General features: G+C 40.6%; 1 protein-coding gene across 1 annotated transcript in view; it reads left to right on the forward strand.

Moving 5' to 3' along the window:
* The window catches only part of LOC139186120 (ATP-binding cassette sub-family C member 4-like), a 156,997-nt gene that overhangs the window by 100,131 nt on the left and 43,962 nt on the right, over positions 1-12,904 (forward strand). Inside the window, exons 24-25 of the mRNA XM_070799901.1 lie at positions 4,648-4,748; positions 5,806-5,997. Of these exons, the coding sequence (XP_070656002.1) occupies positions 4,648-4,748; positions 5,806-5,997 (293 nt within the window). The remainder of the gene's footprint in view (positions 1-4,647; positions 4,749-5,805; positions 5,998-12,904) is intronic.

Consider the following 12,904-nt stretch of genomic DNA (forward strand, 5'->3'; position numbering starts at 1 on the left):
TGTATTCTTTTGGAGAGTAATCCCTTGTCAGTCACTTTGTTGGCAAATATTTTCCCCCATTCTGCAGGTTGTCTTTTTGGCATTTTTATGGTTTTCTTTGCCATGAAAAAGCTTTTAAGCTTTATTAGGGATAAAGTTTAAAAGCTTTAAGCTTTTAAGCTTTATCCAAAATTTTTATGTTTTATTTTATTTTCATTGACCTAAGTGGTGGGTCAATAAAGAGTTTACTGCAGTTTATGTCAGAGAGAGTTCTCTCTTTGTTTTCATATAAGAGTGTTGTAGTGTCTGTTCTTATATTTATGTATGCAATCTATTTTGAATTTATTTTTGTGTATGTGTTAAGGAGTGTTCTAATTTTATTCTTTTACAAGTAGCTGTCCAGTTTTCCCAACAACACTTACTGATGAAACTGTCTTTTCTCCACCGGATATTCTTGCTTCCTTTGCCATAGGTAACCACAGGTGCATGGGTTTATCTCTGGGCTTTCTATCTGGTTCCATTGATCTATATTTCTGGGTTTTGTGCCAGTAGCATACTATTTGAATTACTGTAGCTGTGTAGTATAGTTTAAAGACAGGGAGCCTGATTCCTCCCAGCTTCATTTTTCCTCTTTGTTTATTTCAAAACTGCATTGGCTATTCATGATATTTTGTGTTTCCATACAAAATATAAAATATTTTGTTCTAATTCTGTGAAAAATGCCATTGGTAATTTAATAGGGATTGCATTGAATCTGTAGATTGTTTTGAATAGTTTATTTATTTGCAGTAGGTCTTTGTTGAGATCTTTTATCTTTTTATTTTTCTTGAATGGTTTGAGGGTCAATGCAGCTGTAGCAAACTGATCTTCTGAACATTCCAGGTAGTGTCCTATAGTTAGGAGTTGAGAATCAAGTTTACCATTAAGCTTTTTGTACAGCTTAGATTTTAGCTTTTTTTTTTTTTTTTTTTAGATTTTAGCTTTAAGTCTACTTGCATCTCTTGTTCGTAGGGGTCTGGTGTACTGGAATGAGAAAGATTCTCTGTTGCAAAAACAGTGTTCTCAAAGCTGTATGGGTACCAGGTGAGCAGCTATTGGAATGTGGCATGAATTCACTGTCCTTAACTGCTCCATACTAATAACACTGAATCGTAGTCATTAATAATGGAACAGTGAGAGTCATATTTTAGATTTAAAAGCACTACCTCTTAGAACCCATTGCCTTGTTTTTGTGGTTTCAATTGCAACTACATTGGATATAGAAAGTGAAATTACATACTGATAATTGAAGCCATAGGGACAAAAATCTGAATAATGACATGATCTTCACCTATATAATACTGTCAAATGTATCTCAATCCAGGTGGGATTAATATGATAAAGGGCCGAAATGATAAGAGAAGCAGAAGAGATTAGGAAGAGATGACAAGAATACACAGAAGAACTATACAAAAAAGATCTTAATGACCTGGATAACCATGATGCTGTGGTCATTCACCTAGAGCCAAACATCCTGGAGTGTGAAGTCAAGAGGGTATTAATTTCAAAGCATTACTATGAACAAAGCTAGTGAAGGTAATGGAATTCCAGTTGAGCTATTTAAAATCCTAAAAGAAGATGCTGTTGAAGTGCTACACTCAATATGCCAGCAAATTTGGAAAACTCAGCAGTGGCCATACGACTGGAAAAGGTCAGTTTTCATTCCAGTCCCAAAGAAGGGCAATGCTAAGGAATGTTCAAACTACCACACAATTGCACTCATTTTGCATGCTAGTAAGGTTGTGCAAAGAGTTGACTCATTAGAAAAGACCCTGATGCTGGGAGGGATTGGGGACTGGAGGAGAAGGGGCGACAGAGGATGAGATGTCTGGATGGCATCACCAACTCAATGGACATGAGTTTGAGTAAACTTTGGGAGTTGGTGATGGACAGGGAGGCCTGGCGTGCTGCTATTCATGGGGTCCCAAAGAGTCGGACACGACTGAGCAACTGAACTGAACTGAAGGTTGTGCTCAAAATCCTTCAACAGTACGTGAACTGGGAACTTCCAGATGTACAAGCTGGCTTTAGAAAAGGCAGAGGAATTGGAGATCAAATTGCCAACATTCATATGATCATAGAGAAAGCAAGGGAATTCCAGAAGAGCATCAGTTTCATTGACTATGTGAAAGGCTTTGACTGTGTGGATCACAACAATCTGTGGAAATTCTGTAAGAGATAGGAATAACATACCACCTTACCTGTCTCCTGAGAAACCTGTATGGAGGTCAAGAAAAAGCAATTAGAACTGAACGTGGAACAGTAGACTGGTTCAATATTGGGAAAAGAGTATGAAAAGGCTGTATGTTGTCACTGTTTATTTAATTTCTATGGAGAGTACATTATGCAAAATGCCAGGCTGGATGACTCACAACCTAGAATCAAGATTGCCAGGAGAAATATCAACAGCTTCAAATAGGCAGATGATATCACTTTAATGGCAGAAAGTGAAGAGGAAATAAAGAATCTTTTTATGAGGATGAAAGAGGAGAGTGAAAAAGCTGGCTTGAAATTCAGCATTCAAAGTACAACGCATGGCATCCTGTTCCATCACTTCATGGCATATATATGGTAAAAAGTGGAAGCAGTGACAGATTTTATTTTCTTGGTTTCCAAAATCACTTTGAACAGTGACTGCAGCTACGAAATTAAAAGATGTTTGCTTCTTGGAAGAAAGCTATGACAAACCTAGACAGAATATTAAAAAGCAGATACATCATGTTGCCAACAGAAGTCCATATAGTCAAAGCTATGTTTTTTCCAGTAGTCATGTAAGGACTTAAGAGTTGGGCCATTAAGAAGGCTGTGAAGTGAAAGTTGCTCAGTCATGTCTGACTCTTGGTGACCCCATGAACTATACAGTTTATGGAATTCTCCAGACCAGAATACTGGAATGGGCAGCCATTCTCTTCTCCAGGGGATCTTCCCAACCCATGGGTCAAACCCAGGTCTCCCGCACTGCAGGTGAATTCTTTACCAGCTGAGCCACAATGGAAGCCCTTAAGAAGGCTGAGGGCTGAAGAATTGATGCTTTTGGATTGTGATGCTAGAGGAGACTCTTGAGAGTCCTTTTGACTGTAAGAAGATCAAAGCAATAAATCCTAAAGGAAGTCAGTCCTGAATATTCATTGGAAGGACTGATGCTGAAGCTGAAGCTGAACCTCCCATATTTTGTCCCCCTGATGCAAAATGCTGACTCATTAGAAAAGACCTGGATGCTGGGAAAGACTGAAGGTAAAAAGAGAAGAGGGCAGCAGAGGATGAGATGGTTAGATAGCATCACCAACTCAATGGACGTGAGTTTGAGCAAACTCTGGGAGATAATGAAGGACATGGAAGCCTGGTGTGCTGCAGTCCATGGTGTTGCAAAGAGTCAGACATGACTTAGATACTGAACAGAAGCAACAACTTTGTTAATTCTTTCTAAATGCATAATATTTTAAAAAATTATTTATTTTTTTGTCTGCACTGGGTCTTAGTTGGGGCACAGGGGATCTTCAGTCTCAGTTGAGACAGGCAGGACTTTAGTTGCAGCATGTGAAGTCTTAGTTGTGGAATGTGGAATCTAGTTTCCTGACCAGGGGTTGAACCCAGGCTTCCTGCATTGGAAGTGTGGAGTCTCAGCTATTGAACCGCCCGGAAAGTCCCTCATAGTGGGTTTTTCTTTTTTTTTAAACTGTTTTATGGTATAATCAACAGAAGTAATATTATGAGTAATACTGTCATTACACGCAAATGATTCAAATATTATAAAGGAGTCCTCTCACTACTATATAAAATAGATAACTAAAAAGTATCTACAGTATAGCACAGGGAACTCTAATTAATACTCTGTAAAATCACTGCAGATGGTGACTGCAGCCATGAAATTAAAAGACGCTTACTCCTTGGAAGAAAAGTTATGACCAACCTAGATAGCATATTCAAAAGCAGAAACATTACTTTGCTAACAAAGTTCTGTTTAGTCAAAGCTGTGGTTTTTCCAGTGGTCATGTATGGATGTGAGATTTGAACTGTGAAGAAAACTGAGTGCTGAAGAATTGGTGCTTTTGAACTGTGGTGTTGGAGAAGACTCTTGGGAGTCCCTTGGACTGCAAGGAGATCCAACCAGTCCCTTCTAAAGGAGATCAGCCCTGGGTGTTGTTTGGAAGGAATGATGCTAAAGCTGAAACTCCAGTACTTAAGCCACCTCATGTGAAGAATTAACTCATTGGAAAAGACTCTGATGCTGGGAGGGATTGGGGGCAGGAGGAAAAGGGGATAACAGAGGATGAGATGGCTGGATAGCATCACCGACTTGATGGACATGAGTTTGAGTGAACTCCGGGAGATGGTGATAAACAGGGAAGCCTGGCATGCTGCGATTCATGGGGTTGCAAAGAGTCGGACACGACTGAGACACTGAACTGAACTGAATGACATATATGGGAAAATAACAAGAATAGATTATATGTATATATATCTGGCTAACTCACTTTATTGTACACCTGAAACTAACACAACTTTGTAAATCAACTATACTCTCATAAAAATCATAAAAATAAAGGAGGCTTCTTTGTAAAGTGACAGAAGGACCTGTGTGAAGGGTTGAGAAGGAGACTGACTTTATTCCTCTTCTTCCTCATTTAGCTTTGACTCCTGGGCAGGTTGGCCTGGTGCTGTCTCTCACTCTCATACTAACGGGGATGTTCCAGTGGTGCGTCAGGCAAAGTGCTGAAGTTGAGAACATGGTGATGTTAATCTTTTTGTTCTTAGCATTTTCATGTCACCTTGCTATTAAATGGCTTAAAAGCAATTCTTATGTAAGATAATAACTGTTATTTTTACATCATAGTTAACAAAGTTTTTTTTTGCATTCTCCTCCATCTGCCTGTAGTTAATGTAAAATAAAATATATACATCTTTTCTCAGACTTATGTATACCATGTCAGAAAATTTTATATTCATTACAGACTGACTACAGATACAATAAATGTCTCATAGGAGAAAGGTTCTGAAATTCTTGAGAGAATACAGGCTAATTGTTTGTTAACTTAGCAACTTATTTACCTTTTTTTCTTAATGGGTAATTCCTCATTTTGGTAAAAGAGAAGAATCTGATATTTTGAGGTTTATTTAATTAATATGTTCCTCCACCCCTCCCCACATTTTAGCATTTATTCTTGTATGTTTTGAACACCTGAATTTGCTGGCAGCCCTCCTTTCTGGTAGGATAGGCTCCCTCTCAGAATGTGCTCTCAAAGGTGTGGAGTCATGGTTGTTTAGGAGGCCTTAGTCAGTATGTAAATTATACATTTTGAATATTTGTATCTTCCGCTAAAGGGAGAAAAACAAAGTCTTTCCATGTCAGCCTTCTAACAGAGTAGACAGGAACTAATTATTAAAATAAGTCTTGATGACCATCCAATTCTGTTCATCTGTAACATGTGACCCTTCTGTAGCCACGCATACTGATTGGTGTCCATAAGTATTCTTTTCTTTGAAAAAATTCTCTTGTGTTTTCTTCAAATATGAAAGGTAGATCAATAAAATTTTACCATTCATTTCTCTAATGCTTTTAGTTTTAATATAAAGTTGAAGGTAATAGTCGTAAGTAAAAGTGTTGAAGATGATAAACAAGTTTGTAAATCATCCAAGACCTTATCAGACTCCTACTTTTGTCCTTTGTGGATTCTGAGCCTGGGATGTTCTGAACCATAGAAAAGCAAAAGGTTTTATTTATAGTCTCTGAACATCCATAAATAAGACCCTCTGACACTAACTCATATGTTATCATATGCATTTCAGATGATTTCAGTAGAAAGAGGGATTGAATATACAGACCTTGAGAAAGAAGCACCCTGGGAACTTGAGTATCGCCCACCACCATCCTGGCCCCATGAAGGAGAGATTAACTTTCAAAATATGAACTTCAGGTACAGTTTGGACGGGCCTCTGGTATTGAAGAACCTGGGAATGTCCATTGACCCAAGAGAAAAGGTTAGTTTAAGCCATTTGCCTCTTTTAAATCCAGCTAAAGGTTTAGCACCACTTCTGGTCTTGGCTTCCTTGTCCATGTACAGGGGGACTCTTTGTTCCTAACGGATGCAGATTAGATCAGTGACACTGTCCCTGAATCTTTCTTGGAAACTGACCATGGAATGGGGATATCAGCATTTTTTTCCTCTGTGTCCCCAGCTCCTTCATGGTGGTTGATGGGCCCTGGGATCCAGGGCTTGATCTTAACCTGACCCAGGACACTATATGTGACACTTAATTATTTGTATGAAGTCTGGGTAGTCTGCCCTGGCTCTCTGTTCCTAACTCTCCAATATTTCATTCCTTTCCACCTTTTATTTTTTAAAATATATATTTGTTTATTTATTTGGCTGTGCTGGCCTTAGTTGTGGCACACAGGGTCTTTGATCTTCACTGTGGCATGTGAACTCTTAGTTGCAGTATGTGGGATCTATTAATAGTTCCCTGATCAGGAATCAAACCCATGTGCCCTGCATTGGGAGCACAAGTTCTTAGCCACTGGGCTACCAGCAGAGTCCCCCATCTTTTCTTCTTTGTGTTTCTGAAATCTTCTTTTCCTCCCACGGTGCCCTCTGGTTGCAGCCTGCCCCTCTGTCCCTTGGTTTTTGCCGTGGACTTGTCCTCTACTCACCCACACTGAGCTGCCGTCCCTCTGTCCTCCCCCTAAAGACTGCTTCTTTCTTTAGTACAAATTTGATCGTTACTGGCCTGGGTTGAGCTACTGCTGGAACTGGACTGCAGCCCTAAGCCCACTCCAGTGGGGGCCGTCAGGTGAGCTTGTAGCCACTAGAGAAGAGCCTGAATCATGAGGCAGTCAAGGGTGAGGAACCAGGGCCTCAGATGGAGGCAGGGCCTGGAGACTTGCTCAAAGTCAAAAGCACATTGAAGGAAGCAGGGAAGATCCACATGGAGATGGCAGAGAGGCTGTGACCTGGACCTGCCAGTGTCCACGTCTGCTGGTGATGTTCCTTTCACGTTCAGATTGAGGCTCTCAGCTGGGCCAGGATAGAGTCTTAAAGAGACTAAACCAGAGCAGGTAAGGTGGTAGGAAGCTCTTCCCCACCTCCCTCTGAAGCCAGTATGTCTCCTGACTTAAGCACACCCCTGCAATCAGGCCGTGTGTAGATTCTCCCAAAGCACCATGCCCTTCTGATTTTCAGTGTGCACACTGAGCCTCTATCTCAGAGACCTGTTCTCTCCATCATTTGGCTGGTGAACATCTCCTCATTTTCTGAGTTGATGTAATGCATCTTTGAGACCCTCAATTTTTCCTTAATGTCTTATATTTTCTTTTAAGATAGAAATTATGGTACACCTGTTTTCACAGTAGCCAAAAGTTGGAAGGAACTAAATCCTTACAATGAAATATTATTCAGTTTTAAAAAGGAAGAAAATTCTGACCTATGGATAAACCTTCATGATATATTGCCAAATGATGTTAGCCTCACACAAAGGGAATGAATACTCTGATTCCACTTATGTGAGATTCCTAGAGTAGTCAAATTTAGGAAGACAGGAAGTAGGATGGTGGTCTCCGGGGACTGGGAGATGGGAAATGGGGAGTTTGTTTGTTTAATGGGTAAGAATTTCAGTTTTAGCGGGCAAAAAAATTTCTCGAGCTTGGCTGCACAACAGTGTGAATATACTCAACACCAAACTGTCCACTTAAAAATTGTTATGTAGTTAAATTTTATGTTATGTGAATTTTTCTGTAATTAAAATAAAAGCTAGCACCTATAGCATGCTTTATAATTTGGAGTCTGTATTGCACAGTAAGTACCTTGAGGTTTTTTAAAATCAGGGAGCATCTTGTTTTCATCTTTGTTCCCCAGAAAGTGGCATTCTGCAGGGCACAGAGAGGGTGCTGAGGGACTGCTGGTTTCAAGGGTGAGTAGCACACAGGTGTGAGCAGGCAGCAGCCAACACACACACATACACAAGACAGCTCTGAATAACCGAAAGAACTGCTCTTTAAAACTCTCACCACTACAGACTCATCTAGTGGACTGTAGCTGTAATTAAATGAATGATATCCTTGTAACATGAAAATGAAAAAATAAATATTCAACTTAATCCCCAAATGCTACAAATGAAGTTGAGAGCAACTTCAGTTAGTCACAGGGCAAAAGCTGGTCCTAATTTCCAGTTCCCTTGTAGCTCAGGAAGAAGGTGAACTGGTGTGTCAGGAAAACATTAACAACAGCTGTTGATACAATCCTGTCCCCTAGAGCACTGAAGGCAATGTTTGTTTACTCTCAGACAGTGTGTCTGTCAGATTTTCCATTGTAAATGTAATTCTCTTAACTTGCATTTGTCTTAAATTTTCCTGAAAGGCATAGAATATGAATTATCTAAGAAACTCTGTAGTACAACTTAGGAACATAAAAGATTCTTATTCTTTTTTCTTAAAGCCTGCAAATCATAGGATTATTGAGATTCTAAAATGTTTGAGGGCAAATTAAATTTGGAGACTGAATTAATGACTGCAGCAACTAGACACAGTATCGCCATTAGCTTCATTTTTGTGTTGGGTGATGAAACTCTTCATGAAGCCATTTCACTCCACCTGTGTACATCACAGATTTCCTCTCCTGCTTACCTGTCCCCACCCCTACCACTCCAGGACACCCTTTTGGTATTGGATTTGATTGAGAGAGGCTACTAGGGAAGGCAGGCAAGGGACATGGGAGTGAGCCAGCTCAGTTAAAATGGGGCTTTATTCTCTTCCCCTTGTTTCCTCTTCTGTCCCAATTCCTGGAAGTTAGAGTCAATAGGAAAGTGTAGTAGGTACTATGCAGGACTTTAATCACAGAAGAAATGGCAAGTGAAAATAAAGAACCAGGACTTCTCTGGTGGTGCAGTGGAGAATAATTCACCTGCTGATGCAGGGGACACTGGTTCAATCCTTGGTCTAAGAAGATTCCACATGCCACAGAGCATCCAAGTCTGTGTGCCACAACTGCTGAGCCTACATGCCACAGCTACTAAAGCTTGTGCTCAGCAACAAAATAAGTTACCTCAGTGAGAAGCCCATGCACTGCAACAACGAGTAGCCCACACTCATCACAACTAGAGACAGCCTGCACACATCAATCATGACCCAGTGCAACCAAAAATTAAAAAAGAAAAAAAAAAGTGTGAGGCAAATAGCACCTTAGACTTCCTGGTTTTCTCAACATGGGCTGCATTTTTTATTTAGATGATTTCGTGTTTGATTTGATCATTTTAGAGAGTCCTGGGCCATATTAAAGCATTTTTCAGCTCTTGAGGTACATTAATTTTGTTTGTTTTTTTCTCACAGCTATAACTTAGATAATAAATTTTTACATATGCTTACTAGACCTTGCTATAATGTGCAAAAATATTGGTTTTCTATATTTTCTCTTTTTTATGTAATGCTTTCTTATAAACCCCTCCCTTCACTCTCAGCTTGTCCTTCTTCCCCCGCTGGCTTCCTCATTCCTTGTGACTCAGACTGTGGTGCCAGAGCAGCAGCACCTGCATCTCCTGGAGCTTCTTAGAAATGCAGGGTCTCAGGCACATTCAGATCACTTTCTCAGCATTGCATTTAAACAGGACCTCCTAGTAAAGTCCTTTCTCTCCCACAGGCAGTTTTTGATGATTGATAACCTGTGATTTCCAAAAAATGTCCTTTGACTGTTTGAAACTGAGCTCATGAATCACCTAAATCCCTGTTGTGACTGAGCAGGAGGCACTAGAAAGATCTGTGCCACTTACCGTACAGATTTACTTACTTTTATATTCTATAAATAGCATATTCAAAAGCAGAGACATTACCTTGCCAACAAAGGTCTGTCTAGTCAAGGCTATGGTTTTTCCAGTGGTCATGTATGGATGTGAGTTGGACTGTGAAGAAGGCTGAGTGCTGAAGAATTGATGCTTTTGAACTGTGATGTTAGAGAAGACTCTTGAGAGTCTCTTGGACTGCAAGGAGATCCAACCAGTCCATTCTAAAGGAGATCAGCCCTGGGTGTTGTTTGGAAGGAATGATGCTAAAGCTGAAACTCCAGTACTTTGGCCACCTCATGCGAAAAGTTGACTCATTGGAAAAGACTCTAATGCTAGGAGGGATTGGTGGCAGGAGGAGAAGGGGATGACAGAGGATGAGATGGCTGGATGGCATCACCAACTAGATGGACATGAGTTTGGGTGAACTCCGAGAGTTGGTGATGGACAGGGAGGCCTGGTGTACTGTAATTCATGGGGTCACAAACAATCGGACATGACTGAGCGACTGAACTGAACTGATATTCTATAAATTGGGCCTTTACAGTATAATCTAATTCTGTATGATTCCACTGCATTTCTTTGTGCCTTATCACAGGCAGTTTTCATCCTGTGTCCCACCTTCCTCACACTGGCCTTCCCCAGGGACGGAGGAGTTTCCCACGGGCTCAGCCCTGCCTGGAACTGGAATCAGAGATAGCTGAGTGAGGTAGTCAGAGATTGCTGAGCTTACATGTGGCTCTTTCACCATCTGATGAGATGAAATATGAGTCTTGCTGCCCCAAGCAGGGCACGAGGTCTGTTTGACCTGTTCCCCAGGCACCATGTGCCCCACTCAGCTGCAGGTTTCTCTCAACCCAGCTGTGGGTGTCAGTTCTTCTTGCTGACAGCTGGCCCACCTGACCTCAGGCACACTCTTGCTCCCACTCACCAGGTACATGCCTGTATTCACATCATGCTTTAACTCTCTGGTTGTAGGATCTCTATGTTAGGCCTGTGCCTTTAACTGCAGCTACACTTCTCCCCACTTTCTCTGTTCTGGCTACACAGAGGGACATGATAAGGTGCCAGGCCATCTAGGGGATAAGGAGGCCATCAGCAGATGGATAAGAGCCCAAGGATATGCATTTGAGTCCCATCCTGTGACTTATGGGCTCTGACATTTCAGGCAGAATAATTCATCTCACTAAGCCTCAATCTTTTCTTTTGCAAAATGGGAGAAGTAGGATGTAACCTGTAAGGTTGTTGTACAACTTAAACAAGATAAGACATGTAAAGCACCCAGCATGGGGATCAGAGTAATTGCTTGGATAAAGATGACCATCATTTTCATCAGGTAAAATGACCATAACCACTTATACTGCAAAGGTTGTATATCCTGTGAAAAAAGAGGTGTTAGCCATTTGAAATTATATTTACAGCTGTAGGATCCATCTACTGGGTCTGTCGTTGTCCACATTATCATATACCTAAATAGTATGGTAATAGATTTTCCATAAATTTCTCTGGCCTGAGTTAAAAATCTCAGCTCCCAGTGGAAGCTTCTTTGTCTCAGTACACCACAGGTAATACAAATAAGACAGTCAAATCCCATGCAGAGTCTGCTGTCAACATGTACAGTTCATCTGAAGAAACAAGAAAATGGCTATATTAGTCTTGTAAGCTAGAAAGTGGTCACACTTTTTATAGAAGTTTTAACAAAAATGACATAACATCTGTTACGGTTGGGACAAGCCCAGATGAGGAGACAGGGAGAGTATTTCCAAGGATTTAGGCATGTGAGACAGACTTAGTGATGTGTGGTTAGGGTTTTAGCAGGTGGAGATGCATTCAGTGGAAATGCATGTGAATGTGCATATGTGGGGTCAACATAAGCAAAAGCTGATGCCCTGATCCAGTTAATGAAGAACTAGGCACCTGCAGAGCATTCAGGAAAATCAGCTACCAGGTGTGCAGCAGATATTTTCATGTTCAACCCTGACAACTCCCGAGTCACCCCAAGGAAGCCGACTTGTGGATATGAAGGATGGAGAGGTCAATGGGAACAGTTTTGTAGAAGAGACGTCCTGGGGTGGAGTGATGGGCTCAGATCCGACCATTGGGAGTTTAATCTGAGAAATGAGAGCACGGGGACCAGAGTGGGCAGATGTGGGAGGCCGGGAGCCTGGAGCTGTTGTGCCTGCAGGAAAATGTCCCTGGAAAGTGATTGTACTTTTGGGACTCAAACTGATGTCGATTAAAACAAAAATATAACACCCATGTTTGTGAATGTGCAGGGAAACAAGTTGGTATCTTATTTCTGGAGAGTAGGTTAGCAGCCTAACAGCTTCCTCTGAAAGTGTTCATACTTGATTCTCAGCAGTTCCACATCTGAGAATTTATCTGAAGGGAATGATTGAGAGTATTTGCAATTAAAAAAAAAAGATTTAGCTTCAAGGATATTTAATAGAGTTATTTATAATGGAAAATTATTGGAGACTGCCTAAATATCCAGCAGTAGGGGATTTGTTAAATGATCACATATACTGTAGTATTTTGTAGCCATTAGAATAAATATTCTTATGAAATACTAAAAACACATAACAGTATGTTCATATTAATCTCATTTTGTTTATATATGTGAACTTGTGTCTTTAAGAACACGTACAGAAGTCTCAACAGTAAAAACATCATCTTGAAATGGTTTTTTCAGAGTGCTGAGTATAGCTAATACTTATTTATTTTTCAGATTAATTTGCACTGATTATGATTAAGGATCATAATTATAAGACATAGTTTTTTTTTTATAAATCATAAAATAAATCATGAAACAAAGTTTGTTTTGTTTTTTAAAAGGTAGTGCAGCCTGGCACTCCGGTGCTGACTGTGGATCTTAAAATGAGGAACTGAGTCACGAAACATTGCAAGAGTAAAGTCTTCAGGGCTTGGCTCCATGCTGGACACAGGGAAGTAAGGTGGACAGTTCAGCCCCTGAGCCTGGGAAAGAAGTAATGAGAGTAAAGTAGGGAAGATGGAGGTAGGGGTTGTTTGTGTGGGGCATTGGGTGTTGAATATGTTGACCTTGATGTGTGAAGAGAGATCCAGGTGCAAGTGTCTAACAAGTTGGTGTCATCATCAGAGA

The sequence above is a fragment of the Bos indicus genome, chromosome 12 (genome assembly GCF_029378745.1).
Source record: "Bos indicus isolate NIAB-ARS_2022 breed Sahiwal x Tharparkar chromosome 12, NIAB-ARS_B.indTharparkar_mat_pri_1.0, whole genome shotgun sequence".
NCBI classification, from domain to species: Eukaryota; Metazoa; Chordata; class Mammalia; order Artiodactyla; family Bovidae; genus Bos; species Bos indicus.